General features: G+C 39.3%; 1 protein-coding gene across 4 annotated transcripts in view; it reads left to right on the forward strand.

Moving 5' to 3' along the window:
* The window catches only part of nfx1 (nuclear transcription factor, X-box binding 1), a 58,191-nt gene that overhangs the window by 27,909 nt on the left and 10,215 nt on the right, over positions 1 to 20,067 (forward strand). For 2 of the 4 annotated variants that reach the window (XM_008108877.3, XM_003219820.4), the window contains exons 10-19: positions 1,498 to 1,595; positions 2,314 to 2,344; positions 3,549 to 3,631; positions 4,322 to 4,430; positions 5,694 to 5,813; positions 6,507 to 6,586; positions 11,034 to 11,264; positions 12,295 to 12,368; positions 13,215 to 13,316; positions 13,925 to 13,966. In XM_008108877.3, coding sequence (XP_008107084.1) covers positions 1,498 to 1,595; positions 2,314 to 2,344; positions 3,549 to 3,631; positions 4,322 to 4,430; positions 5,694 to 5,813; positions 6,507 to 6,586; positions 11,034 to 11,264; positions 12,295 to 12,368; positions 13,215 to 13,316; positions 13,925 to 13,966 — 970 coding nt within the window. Of the gene's footprint in view, positions 1 to 1,497; positions 1,596 to 2,313; positions 2,345 to 3,548; positions 3,632 to 4,321; positions 4,431 to 5,693; positions 5,814 to 6,506; positions 6,587 to 11,033; positions 11,265 to 12,294; positions 12,369 to 13,214; positions 13,317 to 13,924; positions 13,967 to 14,627; positions 14,773 to 20,067 lie in introns of all 4 variants that reach the window. The other 2 variants (XR_010006195.1, XR_010006196.1) reach the window with 2 other exon arrangements.

Genomic DNA, 20,067 nt, shown 5'->3' on the forward strand with positions numbered 1-20,067 from the left:
CCCTCCTTTTCTCCCATTCGCCCATCTCCTGACTCAGAGGCACATGTTGGGCTTGGTTCATGGGTGGGGCCTGAGAGCCAATAAGGGAAATTGGGCAAACTGGTGTGTGTTAAAGAAAGACACTACTCTCATCTTTTGCACCAAGCCTCCCTCTCCTCTTCCTCCTTCTTCCCTCTGAAACCCACAGAAACCAAGGTTGATCTTTTTGTGAAGGGAAGAAGGCCACTTTTGGGCATCTCTTTATTTTGGTGAGGTGAAGAAGATGCCAACTTGGGGGGGGGGGGGGGGACTGGAAGTCCTGGTTTGAGTTTCTTTTTCACGCTTCTCTACCTTTTTTTTCTCTTTGTAAAAGGCTCAGAACCTGAAAATAAATAGAAGTCATTTTTCATCTTCTTCCTGTCTCTTCCTCTCCACTTTTCTTTGTTTGGCAAAGAATGATGAAGGTTTTGTAAAATAACAACTCCCACAATGCTGAAACCTAAATCATAGCAGATAAACTAGCATCAGATTTCATTAGTTTGAGATGCATCCTTAGTTTGCCGTGTTTTTGTTTTGTTTGATTTCTTACATATGCGCAAACCTTGTTGAACTCCATGAAACTTTTGAGGAGGTGCTTGTTAGGGTGCTTCTAGAATTAATACAATTTGACATCACTTTGTCTGCCATTGCTCAGTGCTATGGAATCCTTAGAATTTTCGTTTTACAAGGTATTTAGCCTTCTCCAAAGAGTGTTGATACCTCACCGAACTACAAACCCAAGTCCAATCATCGAGCTGTGACAGTTTCTAATGATGCCAAATTGCATTAATTCTACAGTGTTGATGCAGCCCTCAAATTAGATATGTCATGATTTTGGCCACCAAATAAATTTAAACCACACTCTTTCAATGTAGCTATGTTCAGATATGTTGGATTGTAACTCTTACTATTCCTAGCCAACATGGACAACATTGCAGGCCTGCCTGCATGAAGGGTTTTGGCAACAGAGCTACTCCTTTATGGTGAGATCTTCCCTCCCTTCATGTACTAGTGTCACCAAATTAGATATTTCCACTGCTATGAGCAAGTAACTTCCCTTACAATAGACATTTGCCCATTTTTGTTCACTCTGGAGCCTGTTGGTACATATGGTACTTTCCTTTTGACCTATGCTTCCCTTGGGCACTTTGCAGCCGACTCTAGGCAGACATTACTGTATTGGGTAGATTGGAGCAAGAGGAGCAGAGCATCCAAAAGGACCAGTCAGTCTGCATCCTATACATATTGTTATTACAATTTATCTACCTATATCTTTTATAAGGGTTTGCTAGTAAAGCCTCTGGTTTGCTAGTAAAACTGAATTGTTGTGTCACAAAAAGATGTATGTCTAAAAAGTCTGTCACCAACATGAAAAGTTTGGAAAGCTCTGCTCTAAAGCATTAAATCTGTGATTACTTGTTTTGATCAGGAAGTGTTGCAGTATATTGAAGTTTTAAATGCTCTTTTAATTATGTACAGATGCTGTTCATACATGTGAAAACCTTTGCCATGAAGGAGAATGTGGACCATGTTCTCGCACATCAAAAGTTTACTGTAGATGTGCCTTAAAAACCAAGGTAATTAATGGAAACAATAAGAATCAGTAAATTGAAAGTAAAAACCTTCTGGCACATTAAAAACAGTTCAGATGTATGTGGATTCTAACTTCCACAAGACCTGCTTGCTCCAACCACTGCTCAAAAGCGATGGGAGTTGTGTTTGACAGCACTTCTGGACTAAAGCATGTGGAATCTCTCTTTTTATAAGTGCGGTTTATCTTTAAATCTCACTTTACAAAGTTGTGTCATCATGGTGTCTCTCCCTGCCTTCTTGTCCTATGTGGGAGGTGATCTCCAATATAAGTGCAGGATTTTTACTTTTATTATATTTCCAGCTGCTTGAGGCAATATCGCGTAATATTTTCATCCTCAATATATTTTGCAATCTTTGTGTCTTTGTGCAGACAATTTGGTGTTCTACCTTACTTGTTTTGCATCTGTGATCAAGGATTCTGGATAATTCTTTTAGTTTGTGAGTTGGGATAGAACCACTAAATCACAAATTTGGCTTTATGTCATGCACCTACCCTAAACAGTTACTTATTATTGAATACATGGAACCTTACATTGCTTCCCATGTACTACCCTGCCCTTGTTATTATTTGGTCTTCTTGTAGTCCATTTATTTCTAAACAGTCACATGTGTAAAGAGGTTTTCCAATGATTCTGATGTAATATTGCATGATATTTTGTTTGATATAAGTAGTTATTGTCTAATTAATTTTATTTTCTTTAGGAAGTTCCCTGTGCCTCTCTCAAAAATCGAGGTAAATTGTCTTTATATTGGAGTATGAACATACAAAGAAAATTTGGGGGAAGGCACAAGCTGTGTTGAGATTTAGTGAATGCAATTCACAAAGTCAGTTCTGTTCATATGGCTCAAGCTTTACTGGAAATAAAATGGAAGAAGCCACAATTTCAGATAATTTTGCCTATCAAAACCAATCCTGGGAATGCCATATGTTTGATCAAATGTGAATCATGGCAGTTGTTGCCATGCAACTATGTACCTAAAATTTCCCATTCCTTATCCTCACATGTTAAGCTCAGTTGGAGCATTTTATAACTTGTAATCACTACAAAAATTGGCAGGGGAATCATTACAGTATAGTGTCATATTAAAAAGATACCCTCTCCCCCCATTTTCAGAAATGTTGATAAAATATAAATACCATTCTTGCAGATGTATGAAATACAAATATTCCCCAAGGCTTGTATGCAATTTTTAAAAAGATAATGCATGAAAAAACACCAGTAAGATTATCTTTTGTTCATATTTAGCCTTGCTGTAATACACTTGTTAAATGCCTTACTGTTCAGGCTTTAATAAATGTTAAATAAACCAGTTTTCTCTTAAATGCAGAGGCAGTTTTTTTGTCAATGCTTAGTTTTTATTTGAGCACATTTCTATACTGACTTGCATTCCAAATTATCACAGTGTATAAGATGAGAAATAAAAAAATGTAATTCCCAAAGAGTTTTTAGTAAATACGTTATTCAAGTAATAATGTATGCCTGCAGCTCCAGTGGTCAGGAAATGACTCTTGAAACAAATAAGCTTTCAGCTTGTCATGAAATAATAGTATTTAGTGACTCTTTCCACAGGGAGGCTATTCTAGAATAGGCACTTTTGTTTTGATTGCCTTTTTTTTAAGTGGCTGCCAGCTGAAAGCAGACAAAATAGTTTTTTTGCATATATATGAACCCATCTATGGTATATTTTCCCAGAATTGCTTGCTGTTTATACAACTGCTGGTTGTACTATCAAGAGGCTTCATCTACCGATTTCAGTCGTTGGGCAGGATAATATGACAGAATTTCAAATGTACTTTGCTTTCTGAATATTGAGAATGCACTTTTTCTGTAGGTCTATAGGACTAAACCCATTTACTTATCAAAATGTGGAGTCCAAGAACAGGTGTGCTATATTCAATGCATAACTCTAATTTAAATCTCATTTCTGCTTTACAGCTGATGTTGCGTTCTTGTGTGAGAAGCGATGCAACAAGAAATTATCATGTGGACGACACAAGTGCAGTGAAATGTGCTGTGTGGTAAGTTCTTCAATGTGATATGGGGAATTTTATATTTTTGATTAGGTTTTTGTTTAGGTTTTTGGACTTTATATTACTAGTAATAAGAGTCTGGCAAGTAATAATGATGTTGAATATCTGTATAAGCCGACCATGTAGAAGCTGAAGTGAGGAGTATATTGATGTGAAACTTATTAATTATCGAAGTTTATGGACTGCACAGAAGGCATGTGTGTGTGTGTGTGAATGTGCATACATTCAAGTAATTTCTAGTTCATAGCAACACTGAGAATAATCTGTCATGGGGTTTTCTTGGCAGAATTTGTTCAGAGGCTGTTTGAAGGCAATATTTCCAATCGATGTTTGCTTGACATCTGCTTTATATTTTATGTTGTGTTTCTTTCCCCTGGCATTTTAAGTTAAAATATAAATCCTTGATGAAATTGTTTTTCTTATAATTCTTTTATTATCATTGTTGAATTCTTCTTATTGAGTATTTATGTGTAATCATGAAGCCATCTTCTACAATTAACGTTGAAGTGCGGGGTAATATAGCTTTTATAAAATAAGTAAAAAAACAACCCAGTAATGTTTTCTTTCATTATTTGTTATTTTCTATTGGGGAAACCAAAGCTACACCATATAGTTCATGTACACAATACATTTTGATCAGAGTGGTTTCTGCATAAAGATCATTATTTTTTTTTCCAGGATAAGCAACACAAGTGTTCTTTGATATGCGGACGAAAACTCAATTGTGGTATCCATAGATGCGAAGAGCCCTGTCACCGTGGCAACTGTCAGAAGTGTTGGCAGACTAGTAAGTATACATCAGGATTTTGTATGCATTTTAGTTTTCAAATTTAGAAGCATTTCTTTATGGAAACTCTGTAAATGTGCCTTCAAGTCACCTGTTGACTTAATGGCAACCCCATGATTTTTGTAGGGTTTTCTTAGGCAAGAAATACTCAAGGGTGATTTTGCCAGTCCCTTCCTCAGAAATAAAGCTTACAGCACATGATATTTGTTAGTGATCCCCCATCCAAGTACTAGCTAGTGGTGATCCTGTTTAGCTTCCAAGATCAGATACTCTTCTGATAATTAAGGAGATGTATACTGGACATAATTTTGTACAGGTTAGGTGTGACTAAGCCATACTATTTACTTTATATTCAACTAATGTTTTTAGATAATAGGAAACTATATAAAGATGTATTTGATTCCTACTGGTGACTATCCAGGAGTAAATCTAATTTGTGCCTTTCTATATCTTTTTATGGTGGTTATGGAAGGGGACATTCAGTACCTTTCTCTCATTCACTGAACCTACTATTTCCCTGAGACAGCCATTTAAAGGACAGGAGAAAGGAGCAGGTGACTAAATAGTGTCCAACCATGTTCCAATAAGTGGACACACTTTTTGTTATTGCAAGCCTTCAGGTTGTTTCTGATCTATAATCACAGGGTTTTCTTGATAGGATTTATTCAGAAGTGGTTTCCCATTGCTTTCCTCTCAGACTAAAAGAATGTGACGTTCCTGAGGTCAGATGCAATGTCATTTTTTTTACTTATTATTACATTTGCTGCTATCTCACCTTCTACCCACTATGGGAGTCAAAACAGCTTATAGCAAATAAAAAAAACTGGAGAGGTACTGAATGTCTCCTTCCATAACCAAAATAAAAAGATACAAAAACATATTTAAAAATCCAAAAGATACAAAAATTAAAATGAGATTAAATCATCCAAAAATTAAAACCAAATTAAAGCATTGAAACACATACACACATAGCTGAATGCTATTAATTGCATTTTATAGCTCCTTAGCCCTTTTTCTCAGACTCCCACATTTCCCAAATAGGACTGACTGATATATTCTTGAAGGTTTCTCTGGACTTCACTTTCAACTATTCTCCCTTTTATTATTTATTAAAAATAGTTAGATATCCTTACTATTTATTGAAGTTATATTTCTTGCTAATATCTTTATTTAACTTGCAATTCAACAGCTTTTATTCACATAGTAGCTTTTAAAGCATGATTAAATGGAGGGATAACTTAGTTTGGGGTATGTTTTCTGCAGGTTTCGAGGAATTAACTTGTTACTGTGGTGAATCTGTGATTTATCCACCAATACCTTGTGGTACTCGACCGCCAGAATGTAAAAAACCATGTACTAGACCTCATGAATGTGATCATCCAGGTAAGAGGTATATCTAAACTGTTTTTAAAATTGCCAAACAGGTAGAGACTGTTTCGAAATCTATATAGATGAAGGAGATATAAGTGTACAAATTGTAGAGTTGAATCTTAGGATCCACTAATTTTTTAATTTTATTACTTTTTATTGTACAAGTGATTCTAGGACATGTTTATATTTGCTTAAGCAAATTTTGAAAGAAAGGGAAAAATGTGGAAATGACAAATACTTACAACTTTGTGCTCTTGCTTTGCTTAGCATACTGTGGCCTAATGAGGTACAATTACAGTTCATATGGACTTTTCTCCATATGGAATGCAGGAAAGGTTGTTCCTGCCTTGCACGTTTTATTTAGAGACCTATTCGTTTCTGTACATATTTTTTTGCATTTGTTAAAATTGTGAATTCCCACTTGGTTTTCATGAAATATTTTGATAGACCTTATGGGCAATATTTTTATCTATTGGTTTTAATGCATTTATGTAATGTATTTATTATGAACTGCGTTGATAGTTTAAAATGAAACACAGTACTAAAATGTTGATAAATAATCAAGAAAATTATATGAAGATAATTATATCTATGGAATACCAAGCTGTAAAATGTAAAGAAAGTCATATTTGTTATCTAAAAAACTTATCTTTAAGATGTTTTTCTTCAATTTTGAAATCTGTTCTCCTTGCTCTTTTGCTATAGTTTATCATTCCTGTCATAGTGAAGACAAGTGCCCACCATGTACACACCTTGTTCAGAAATGGTGTATGGGAAGGCACGAAGTAAGTTTGTGTGTGTTCACCTTTTGCCTTGGTTTATTTTCCTCTTGTTTTATTTTCTGATAGGTACATAATGGATTGTGACAGAAACATTTTAGAAAATCCAGTACAGTAAAACCCTGCTCGTCCGAGCCCCGCTCGTCCGATCCTCCGTGCAATCCGAGTGGGTGAACGGGGAGGGCCGCAAAGGCCCTCCCCCTTCACCTGCTCGCTGGCGTGCGTATTGCTAGGTAGATAGCAAGCTACCTAGCAACACGCAGGGGGCACCTCCCAAGGGGCGAGCGCCCCCTGCGTGTTGCTAGGTAGCTTGCTATCTACCTAACAACACGCATGGCTGGCTCCTTCGCCACGCCGAGCGCCACTGCTGCCGGCCCCTGGCGTGACGAAGGAGCCGAGGCATGGCCAGGCGGGTGAACGGGGAGGGCTTTTGCGGCCCTCCGCCTTCACCCGCTAAATGGCTGGCCCAAACGCCGCCGAAGGGAGAAGTTTCCTCTCCATTCGGCGGGTGCTTGGACCCAGAGAAGCGGCAAGCTCCCCTGGATCCAAACTGCGGCCATGGAGGTTTCCCCTCCATTCGGACGCAGCCCGGATTCAGGGGAGCTTGCTGCTCCTCTGGATCCAAACCGCAAGCAAACTGAGAGGAAGTCTGGCAATCCAAGTGATCCGGGTTGACCGAGCTGAGGTCTGCCCGTTTAACTCGGACTACCGGTACTTCTTTCTTCCACTCCCCCCCCCCTTATTTCTGACTGCATTGTTTCAGTTTTCATCAATAACAATGTAATTTGCTAGACAATTTTGACAGTGTCTTGTTTGTTTTTAATATTTTTTCAATGATCTGTGCTAGAAAATATGTGGACTACTATGTAAGTTATATCAGGGAGCAAAATTTAAACAATCCTGCTGAGATTTCAAGTTATGAATTAAGCTAATTATAATGTAAGTAAAATAAAAATTACATCTAAGTTTTTATTTTATCCATGGACTATACATAATAGCAAAATTTAAAATAGAAACTTTGTTTCAGTTTAAACAAGGACCATTTTCTCTCCCCGCACCAACCTCAAGTAGTAGTAATTTCTCCTTCTGTTGTTAAAAAAGGCACCTAAAGGATTCCCACTTCCCCTTAAAGATGTTTTGGGGCTAAACACGCATTATTTTTGTGAGAGTCAGTGAATTGGGGAGTATGGCACTTCAAATTCTCAGCGGATGGGGGTGTTAATGTGTCCACCTAACTTTCCACAATTGCCCACCTCTGCTTTTCTCAAATATACAGAGCAATGTGTCATTTCTTTTCCTGAGCTGGGAAAGTTGGAAGTTCATGTGACTCGACTTGTGAATGAGATATGCAGTCCTTTTTATCTGAGACTGCAGCTTCTATCTGAAACTAAAACCTGACTCCTTTAAATTAGCTTCAGGTCATTCTATCTCAGGCCCCTTCCACACAGCTGTATAAAATCCAAATAGAACTGGATTATATGACAGTGTGGACTCAAATAACCCAGTTCAAAGCAGATATTGTGGATTATCTACCTTGATATTCTAGATTATATGACTGTGTGGAAGGGTCCTCAGCTCAAGATGGACAATTTGTAGATAAAACGGGGCAGTGCAACCACCCTTTCTGCACAAATCAGCCCTAGCCTGTAAGAATAATAATAATAATCATGTTGATGATAATAATTATATTTTTATACCCCGCCCCGTCTCCCCGAAGGGACTCGGGGCGGCTTACATGGAGCCACGTGGGGAAATGCAGACATCAAGACACCTTGAGGCATTACAGCAGACAGGCAAATCTCTACACCCTCTTTTCCTAAAAGTCCCAAGCTAAAGCACAAAACCAATATGATCCATCATGTTATAGTAATCTGAGTTTTGGACTGCAACTCTAGACAGCAGGATTCAAATCCCCAGTCAGCTATAGAAACCCATTGAGTAGCCTTGGGCTAGTCACACTCTCTGAGCCTCTGAGGAAGACAAAGGGAAAACATGAACAAATCTTGCCAAGGAGACTCTGTTTGCTTTAGGATTGCCTTCAGTTAAACATGGCTTGTAGGCAAATAGCAACAAAGATCCACAAAACAACTTTTAGTAGCAGTATTCATTCATAAGTAATAGCTTTATAATGATCGCAATTTTTAACTGGAAATATATAAAAATTAAATTGGAGGAAGTCCATTTACAAATGTAGAAGGCAAATCAGTAGAAATACTATTCAATGACAAGAACAATATACAAATAGACTAAAACAAGGAAGTTATACTTCCTATTCTCCCTAAACCAAATACGGCACAGGAGAGAAAACATAAAGCTCAAAGCAAATCAACTCACACAGTGTCGAGACACAGACTCCTTGAAGAGCCACACACACTTTTTAGTCCAACAAAAGGTTTATTGCAAAAAGCAAATAAAAGCTCAGAGACACTTAGCTTCAGTGTCTCTGGCCAAAACTCAAAGAATTTACCCAAACTGGGTTCCAAAAGGCAAATGGAAAATAATCCGGGTTAAACAGGAGGAAAAAATGGTTTAAAAAGCAGTCAAAGTAACCAACAAACAAACAGCGCTGTACACAAGAGTTCCAACAGACAGTGCTGCCCCTCAAACAACATCAGCGTTGTGAAGAAGCTTTTGGAGCTTGGAAGCTCTGGAGCATAAAAGAAGAACGGACACTGGGAGACGTCAGTAAAATCAATGTACACAGTTTTTACAGCAAATACAGCACATACAGACTAGGCAGACAGACAACTAACAACCGATTTTTTTATGACTTGTTTTTATTGTTGTTTGATCTGTTTTATTGCTTTGTTTTTATATTGTTGATGACTGGGCTTGGCCCCATGTAAGCCGCCCCGAGTCCCTCCGGGGAGATGGGGCGGGGTATAAAAATAAAATTATTATTATTATTATTATTATTATTATTATTATTATTATTATTATTATTATTATTATTATTATTACCGATGACTGATAATTGGTGGCTGGTTGCTGATGCAAGAGGAAGGAACTCATTCTTATATCTGGATCCTCCCTCCTTCCAGACATTCACAGGGTCATCACAGTTCATTACTCTTTCAACGTCCATACACTTCAGATGATGCAATCATTTTGCAATCCCAGGCACAGCACAAATTACCTTTAAACATTCACCTTACACAAATCTTACATTGACAGTTTTGTCAGTTTAATATTTTTTCCCCATTTTTTATGATAGAACCAATTAGGAAATGACATTTATAACCCAGGAACAAAAAAAAAGTGTTAACATGGTGTTATAGTCATATCTTTGACATTCATACACATTTTGTCAGCTCAAATGAAACCAGTTGTGATTAATGAGAAAATACCTTGCAAGAATGTATGATATTCCTAGCACCTCTAATGAGTGAAGATATAACTGATGCTTAATACCTTGTTTCCCCTAAAATAAGACATCCTCAGAAAATAAGACCTAGTAGAGGTTTTACTGAAATGCTAAATATAAGGCCTCCCCCGAAAGTAAGACCTAGCAAAGTTTTTGTTTCGAAGCATGCCCGCCGAACAGAACACCAAAGCATGCAGGATCGGTAAATGTACGTACCGTAGAGTGTTGGACATGGATTTAATGGTAGTAACAAGAAATTCTTGATAGGATTCACAGTTTGTCTGGTTATGCTGGTTTGTGATGACAACTAATGTACAGTATATGATAAATGTTCATTTTTTTGTTCAACAATTAATGTGAATTCTTCTTCATGGAAAAATAAGACATCACCTGAAAATAAGACCTAGAGCATCTTTGGGAGCAAAAATTAATATAAGACACTGTCTTATTTTCGGGGAAATACAGTAGTAACATCATTGCTCAACCTCAGAGGCCTGCTAACATTCCTTAGCAAGTTAACATTTGGTAGAAAATTTACAAACAGACTGGAAACTTCCAGACAAGCATAAGATGGGCCTGCAGACTGAGGCTGGATCTACACTGCCCTATATTCCAGGATCTGATCCCAGTTTATCTGCTTATCCCAGATTATCTGGCATTGTAAACTAATATAACCCAGTTCAAAGCAGATAATCTGGGATCAGTTCCTGGGATATAGGGCAGTGTAGATCCAGCCTGAGGCAGGCTTCCTTTCTTGCCAATTTTTTTAAATGGCAGTGATAATGAAATTGCAAGTGCCTCAAGGCTCTTGGAGTCAGATTCAAATAGTATGGACAACTACATAATGACCAGCACTTTGATTTTAGTGTGATAACCGTTGTCATAGTCCTTGGTGGGATATCACTTTAAACAGAGGTGGAGAATGGATCACATTTAGGTCCCCATGTTCCCACTTTTGGTTTTTAAAAAATACGTTTTAACTGCTTCCAACCATAACTATTTTGGACTGTGATAGACAGTTGGTCACATCCCCCTCTTGCTCTTTTAGGAGTGATGGAATATTAAAACTATTTTTTCTCCATGTTTTAGTTGCGGAACAATATTCCCTGTTATCTCTCTGACATCTCCTGCGGTCTTCCCTGTGATCGAATGTTAAAATGTGGAATGCACAAATGTAAAAGAATCTGCCACAAAGGGGAATGCCTCATTGATGAAGAATGCAGGCAGCCGTGTACTATCCTTCGACTTCACTGTAACCATCCATGTATGTCTCCATGCCATCCATCTTTACCTTGTCCTACATCATCTTGCAATTCCAAGGTAGGTCATACTCTAAATGCAGTGCAGCTCTTGAGCAGTTGAGAACCAGATATTAGTTGATACACTTCTTTAAAATACTGTTTTTTATTCCATATCATGTATTGTGGTTTAGAATCTTTCTGAATATTTTGCAGAAGCATAAAGTTTCTCTTGTAACCTGGTTTGAAAAATATGGAAGCTGTGGCTTGGATCTTTGATCTCATTTTGGTATGCCAACAAATGCAAGAATCTCCAGCATAAGAACTCATATAAATCAAAATCATCATAATAAAAATTAACTACCTCGAACAAATGTTAGAAACAATATATAAAATGTGTAAATACCAATATCCTGCATAAATAACAAAAGAACAAAGATAAAAAAAACACAGAGTAAAATTGCAGTAATTCATGACATGGACTATAAACAACTATATTCAGTCCTAACATCATAAAGGCCATTTCTAGTTAATGTTGACATTTTTTGGGGGATAAACTAATTTTCTCACATGGATGTATATAGATTATATGAGCTTACATCTAAAAGAATTAAAGCTTCACAAGCTTGTGAATTGTATAGTTACTTCACTCAACAGTTCTTAGGTTTCCTCCCATCCCTTGTTTTCTTAGCTTTCCTGTCGGGTTTGATTTGTTGTGCTGAAGAGGACTGAACTTGCACTTCAAATATCTAGACTTTTTTAGGAGCTTGTATCAGAATTTCCTTCTGTGATAGAAAATCAGAATTCCTTTGACATTTCTCACAAATTTTCCCTACATTTAACTTTTCTCTGGTCAAGATTAATGCACATTTATTTCTTATGACAGCAGATGGTAATTTAATGCTCTTCCAGTTGGCCTAGCAGAAATGTTGGCAGCTCATTTGGCTTGCTCGGTTCCGTTGTTTGATTTTGAGCCTGATAATTGTTTTAAAAACAGTGAAGGAATCAAGTTAGTTTGGGGGAATGAGCTGTTGCTACAAGTCAGCAAATCTGTGATGGTAGATTTTTACTCAATTAAAAAAATATTGTTAATTCCTCTTGTGACAATGCAGGTTGAACTTCAGTGTGAATGTGGAAGAAGAAAGGAAACTATGATTTGTTCAGAGGCATCAAGCACTTTTCAAAGGTATGGATTGATGACCTCAGCATACATATTTTATCATGGTAGACGTTCTGTAATTTTTTTCCCTTAATTCAGTCTGTAATTCTTACAGATCAAATCTGTAATTCTTTTTCCTAAATTCGATCAATATGGTAGTATTTCATTTAGCTGTCCTAGATAATGCTGTTCCATAACACATAGCCATGCAGTATACATTGCATTCAAACATTAATATTTTTCTGCTCAGAAATCTTACAGTATTCTACCAAAGCAGACTACATGTTTTATTTTATTATTTTATTAATTAAAATACTTGTGGTCCTGTGGTAATGATAGATTTAGGCCTATATTTACTTGTTAATGTTTGACATACCTTTATACTGACAGGTTATTTCTAAATTTGTAACTGAAGCCCACTTAGGCAATACATTTAATCAATTTCTTTAAGATTCCGAAGCAAGTATGAATGAATGGCTGAATACAGAAGTGCCCATTATAGAATTTCTTGTCAATTCTGAATTTGTAATATTGTAAAGGTTAAATTACTTTTGATATATCTGTCAGTAGTAGCTTGTAATATTTTATGGTTAACTTTTGTTAGAACTGTAAATATCTGATTTAAAAAATCAATGCCACTTTTAAGTTCTTCAACTCTCAAAATTAATATCAAAGTTTCAGGATTTGGGGCATTTATGGTGAAGGATCAAGAACCATGTAAAAGAGAGTAATTTTCTGGGACTAGTCTTACTTTTATTAAGTTTATATGTTCAGGCATTGTGCTCATTCCTTATTTCTCTGACGCATCATGTAATTTTCTTTAGTGCTGTTTAAAAATGAGTTCATTATTCATAAGGTATCATTCTCTTTCAGAATAGCTGCAATTTCTATAGCTTCCAAGTTAACAGATCCACAATTTGGAGATTCAATAGAGATTAGCAGACTGATAACCAAGAAAGAAATGAAGCAAAGCAGGTAATTATATAAGAAAACAAAAGCTGGGTTTTAAAAAAATTATCCATCAATTTAGTCATTCATCTATTTACCAGATGGCAAAATAAATTAAATAAAAATATTAAGACAGACTTCTGGTTTCTAAGCCAGTTACTGAAGTAACTTTTAACTTGTTTGCACAGTTTCTTTCTTGTTGTTGGGATTTTATACTGTAATTATAATTTTTGGTTTTACTTTTAGCCCTAAATATGATGTAAATGGAAGTAAATGGAGTGAATAAATAAAACTAAAAACTGCCTTTTTAAATGGCTTTTTTGCTTATGGTTTACTGTGGAATCTTTTCTGTGACCAGTAAGTTATACTCTATAATCCATTACCATTACCAACTGTTCCAGTGAATGTATACTTCAGAACTTTCCATCCTCTTATGTGGACATTGTCGAAGGAAATGTACATAGAATTATTCCAATTATATGAGATGTACAAGTACAATGCAGTCTCAAATACCATTATGTTCTCTGAGTCATGGCAAACGTAACCTCTATTCTGCTAAAAAGTATTTCTTTGTATAAGTGCTGTAACAGTTTTAAACAAACATCATTTTATGAGTTTTTTTCTTGATCTTCTAGGTTACAGTGTGACGAGGAATGCATGGCTCTTGAAAGAAACAGGTAGGAAATGATATTTTAACAAGAAAAATAGCTCTTTTTTCTAGATACGCTGTGTGTGTGTGTGTGTATGTGTGTGTGTGTATGTGTGAAATGCAGAATTAGATTGTGTATGAGAGGATGGGCAACTGCAGAAAAGCCTGAGAGCTAATTTTTGCTTCCATGCTTTCCTTCATGGCGTACACCTACCTTTGTGGGTGAAAGTAAAACTGGTCATGGTTTCCAGTTTCTGTTTGTGGCTAACTTTCATAGTTGGATAGTAGTTGGAGTTGTCTTTCTACCTGCAGTGGAACTATGCCATTTTAGGATGCTGTTTCAATGAAAATAATATTCTGGAGTCCAGTAAAGATTTGGGGAGATCCAGCAGGATAGAAAAGCATTTCGAGCTTCATTTTGGGTATTGGAATAAAAACAAACATTGAGAAAGATAACTTATGAAAGAACTCCTGCGAGTTATTAAGGTAAAGGTTTCCCCTGACGTTAAGTCCAGTCATGTCTGACTCTGGGGGTTGGTGCTCATCTCCATTTCTAAGCCAAAGAGCCGGCGTTGTCCGTAAACACCTCCAAGGTCATGTGGCCGGCATGACTGCATGGAGAGCCGTTACCTTCCCGCCAGAGCGGTGCCTATTGATCTACTCACATTTGCATGTTTTCGAACTGCTAGGTTGGCAGGAGCTGGAGCTAACAGTGGGCGCTCAAGCCGCTCCCGGGATTTGATAAGATAATCCTTTCATCGGCTTTTCTTGGCAAGATTTATTCAAACTGGCCTTTGTCTTCTTCTGATGCTGAGAGAGTGTGACTTGCCCATGGTAGGTTTCCATGGCTGAGCAAGAAAAACCAATGTAGTTTAGCACTGTTACCGAGCATGAGATAACGAATGACAGAAGAGTCACCATAGTATAGTGCCTGCAGTCCCTGACTTAGATCTCTGCGGGAGAATGAAACCATACTTAGTTATATGGAAGCCCTCAGAGATCCAGAAGAATAGACATACTATCTTCGTATTGTTTCCTTCTCAGAAGATATCATTGTTCAGGGTTGATGAAAGTTTTTTTCTGTCTCTAAATTGGGTTTGAAATCTTAACTTAAACAGAGTGAAAGAAGTCTCATTATGGAATTTGGAGTTGCGAGTGCTCCTGTGTCTAAGCACCTGGAAACAATAAATCTACGAAGATAGTTTCAATCTTTTGTGCCTCATCATTCCCTTTTCCAAAGTGTGCGAACTGCCTCATTATATAGGCAGCATTTTCACTCCTAATTTGATCTAATAAATCAAGAGGTGAAGTGTGCATCTTCTATTTTTGACACCACTTCAACTGCCATGGCTCAATGCTGTGGAATCAAGCACATTGTTTGGTGAGGCAGATCTTATAAAACTCCAACTCCCATGATTCCATAGCACTGAGCCATGGTGGTTAAATTACTTACATTAAAGTGCTTACATGGTAGTTACATTAATTCTACTGTATAGATGCATCCTAAGATTGAACTGACAGGCTGTATTGTTCATGAATATTTTCCACATCCCCAGATTGCAAATGTAATTCATCCAATAAAACAGGACTATGGGTGTATTTTTCTCTATAGAGCTTTTAAAGTTTGTGCAGTTATGAGCCACTTATCCTAATGATGCTTGTTAAACATAATAATGTGCATTCAAATGTCTTTGCTGTGTCATTAGTCCCACTTGAAAGAGCTTAACTGGGCAGCACCACAAATCCGTGCTGGGGACAGAGATACAGTGTTTGTTTGCAATCACCTCTGCTCTGGAGGATGTTTGATAATGTGTTCTTAGCTGTATTTGGTCAGCTCTTTTGTTTGCTTTCAAGTGACCTCTCTACCTGCTCTATATCTTTTATCATGCTAGAAGGTCAATGGATTAATTTAAGTTCTACATCACAAGATAGGATACTTAGGAGCAGTCACCTCAGCCATTCACACCTCCACATTCTGCAAATGTACCTCAGCTCCATCTCCAAATTCTACAGATAGAACAGGACTTTGACAGGCCATTGGCTTTATCAACTAGGTGTCCTCAGATTGCATCAGTCTTCTGGGATACACTATTCTAAAAGCCACACCATCACCAATGGAGGAGGGCAATCTATGTCAAGTGATCTTGCAATGGCATCAGTAAGAATTTGCTTCCTATGTAAATGAGATGTATTTTGGGGGCATGATTCTGAGTCATTAGTTACTGAAATGGTCTTGAGTGTCCCATATTAGGTATTTTTAAAACCCTGAATTGGATCAAGCTCAATAGTCTAATGTTTAGACCAGGGGTGTCAAACTCATTTTAATCGAGGGCCACATTAGCCTTATGGTTGTATTCAAAGGACCATTGAACCCGTGAACAAAGAATCCATGGATACAGCGGGGGAGGGGCAACTATAATTATTTACACAGTGCTCCATTCTCTTTAGTTTTTACCCCCATTTTGGTCCCCAGATGTTAGGAGACAGTTCCTATCACTGTTGATTATCCCTCAAGCAGACTGGGCATAATGGGAATTGCAACCCAACAGCACTAGTGGCTCTGAAGTTGGGGAAAGGTTAAAGGACATTTTATAGGGTGTCATATCCACAAGCCTTGTATCTCAGTTCAAACTCCACTATCCTGATAAAATGGAACAAACTACAACCTTCCTGATGTTGCTGTATGTGATGACTCATGGGCCTTGTAGTCCTGTTCCTAGTACTATTGTGGCAGACGAAGAGGAAAACATGGGGTTTTCGCCGGTTTCACCTGCAGGATGTTGATGTTTGCCCTCAAGAATTCAGCCAAACAGGCCTTGGGCAGAACTCCCCTCCGTTTCCCAGGAAGGAATCTTATTCTAGAGAAAGGGGAGTCAGAGAAGCCCAACGGAGGAGTTTACGCATAGCTGCCAAACATCAAGCTGATTAAGCCTGCTTCCCTTGGGAAATTCTAAGGAGTCACACATCTGGACAGAGTTGGGTTTCGCTTCTCGTTCTCTAGGGAAAGAGTTCTGTTGGCGGGAAAACGAGACCCAATATAGGTGTTTGGCGCGAGGGATTCTTTGCGGAGTCAATTGATCACCTTCAGGAGAGAGATCGTGTGTGGACTTCGTACCCCAGTTCCTTGCTTCCCGGATCAAGCTTCAAGCCTTGCCCTGCCTCGCGGTTTTACCACGGACCCTGCTTCATGCTTCATGTTTTGCCTTGTCTCCAGTCACGGACCTAGTCAAGAATCAAGTTATTTCCAGCCTTGTTGTCAACCTTCATTGGACTCTAAGACTCTGTTATTTCCCCACACTATTGCTTGGCAAAGTGTGTGTTTCGGTCAAGTGGATTAAAACTTTGAACTCTAATATCATTTATTGGACAATACATTTTTGGACTATATTTGACCTCATTTGAAAGGTCTGCTTCTGAACTATATTCTTCACTTGTTTTTATTGATTTTATATATTTCTTTAATAAAGATATTAGATAGAGACTGGCCTCTGTGTAAGGTTATTGGTGCCCAGCAGCCAGGGACCTGACAGTTTGACTCCGCCACCCACAGCACCAAACAACCTAAGGCCAGAATGTCTACAGGAACCGGAGCGGACATCCCAGCTCAACCACCCAGTTACACCATTTCCCAAGATGAATTCAATCGGATCCGGGACACACTCCGAATGCAGGAGGGAGAAATACGGGGCTTGAAGGAATGCGGAGCCCGTCTCCCTGCCCTAGCGCTACCAACCAAGTTTTCTGGAGAAGCCTCCAAGGTTCATGTTTTCCGTCGCCAGTGCCAGGCGTACTTAGAAGCCTGCCAAGCCGAGTTTCCCCAAGAAGATGTCAAAGTGGCGTGGATCTTCAGTCTCCTAGATGGGCCTGCGGCCACTTGGGCGACGGCGCTATACGATGCGGGTTCCACGCATCTAAACACCGCGCAACAATTCTTGAACCACCTTAGGAAAACCTGGGGGATCGAGGACGACGAGGAGGCGGCCGGCCATAAACTCCGACGCCTCTTCCAAGGGGACAGACCGTTGTCCCGGTATATAGCCGAGTTCCGGGTGCTGGCTCAGAACACCGGCTGGAACGACATAGCCCTCAGAGGACAGTTTCGCGAGGGCCTCAACATCGAGATGCAGGAAGAAATCTCTAAGGTGGACCCCCCAGGGACTCTGGAAAGACTCATCAACCAGTGTTTACGGGCTGAAGTTCTGCTTGCCAACAAAAAACAGTGGCTCCGAGGCCAGAGTGGAAGAGCCAGAGTGAAACCCCCCGCTTCTGCCAGTGTTCAGCCACGTCCAGTATGGAGATCCCCACCGCCAGCCCCTAGCCTCATGGGAAGCGAGGACATCTCTACTCCCTGACTGAACCAGAGCAAGAAGCTCTCAGGGCGTTTATAGAGTCAAACCTTCGCAAGGGGTTCATCAGACCCTCTCAATCCCCAGCCGCTTCTCCAGTGATGTTTGTGAAAAAGAAGTCAGGGGACCTACGTTTGGTTGTGGACTATCGGGCACTGAACAACATCACGAAGCGGAACCGCTACCCATTGCCATTGATCTCAGACCTATTGGACCGACTCCGAGGGGCCAAGGTTTACACCAAATTGGATCTTCGCAGGGCTTACAATCTAGTTCGCATAAGAGAAGGGGACGAATGGAAAACCGCCTTCCAGACCAAATTCGGATTATTCGAGTCCCTAGTCATGAATTACGGATTATCTGGAGCCCCCGCAACATTTCAACATTTTGTCAACGATATCTTTCAAGACTATCTAGATCGGTTCTTGATCATATATTTGGACGATTTTTTGGTGTATTCTAGATCACAGACGGAACACGACCAGCACGTCAGAATGGTGCTACAACGATTGCGGGATCATGGACTATATGCCAAGTTAGAAAAATGCGCCTTTGATTTGCAAGAGGTAGACTTCCTGGGATACCGTGTCTCGCCACTAGGACTATCCATGGACCCGGCAAAGGTATCGGCAGTATTGGAATGGCGGGCGCCTACTAACAAAAAGGAAGTGCAGCACTTCTTGGGGTTTGCAAACTATTACCGCAAGTTCATCCCAGACTTCGCTCGCTGGTCTGACCCAATCACCAGCTGCATCTGAGGGAAACAACCTTTCCATTGGACAGAACAAGCTGAAAGGGGATTCCACCAGCTAAAGCAATTATTCACGACCCAGCCAATTCTACAGCACCCTGATCCTAAAACCCCTTTTGTTGTGCAGGCTGATGCCTCTGATGTGGCAATAGGGGCTGTACTGATGCAACCAGTGGGAGAACATCTCCATCCTTGTGCCTATTACTCACGACAACTAACGGCTCCAGAGAGAAATTACACTATTTGGGAGAAAGAACTTTTGGCCATAAAGGCAGCTTTTGAAAATTGGAGACATTGGTTAGAAGGGGCCAAATTTCCCATTGAAGTTCATACTGATCATCGAAATTTAGAGCATCTAAGGACCGCACGAAAGTTAAATCAAAGGCAACAGCGCTGGGCTCTGTTCTTTGAACGTTTTGACTTCCGGATCCATTATGTGACCCCGGCTCAGACCAAGCAAGCAGATGCTCTATCACGGAAACCAGAGTATGCTGCAGGACGCAGAGAGACCTCAGAATCTCGATTGCTGCAACCCGAAAACTTTGCCACGCTCACAGTGGGAAACACCAAATCCACTCCAATTGAACCAACTCCCTCTAACTCAGAATCCCTTTTCACTCAAGAAATTAGAGCCAGTCAACAGGCAGATGCCTGGGCTCAAGAACAAATTCGCCAAGGACTACGTTTTCCATTCTCACTTAAGAACGGACTACTATGCTACAGGAATCATGTTTACATCCCTCCAGGCCCCGGCAGAGAAAAGGCACTTCATCTGTGTCATGACAGCAAGCCAGCAGGACATTTTGGGCTATTTAAAACCATGCACTTGATCCTGCGAGATTTCTGGTGGCCCAAGATCCGCAAGGATATGGAGAAGTACGTCAATACCTGCCCTGTATGTCAGCGTTCCAAGACACGAAGGGAGAAGCCGTCAGGGCTACTGCATCCCCTTCCAACTCCTTCTCGCCCATGGGAGATAATCTCCGCGGATTTTATCACTGATCTACCACCCTCCCTTGGATTCACCACGAT

Source organism: Anolis carolinensis, chromosome 4 (genome assembly GCF_035594765.1).
Source record: "Anolis carolinensis isolate JA03-04 chromosome 4, rAnoCar3.1.pri, whole genome shotgun sequence".
In the NCBI taxonomy this organism is placed as follows: domain Eukaryota; kingdom Metazoa; phylum Chordata; class Lepidosauria; order Squamata; family Dactyloidae; genus Anolis; species Anolis carolinensis.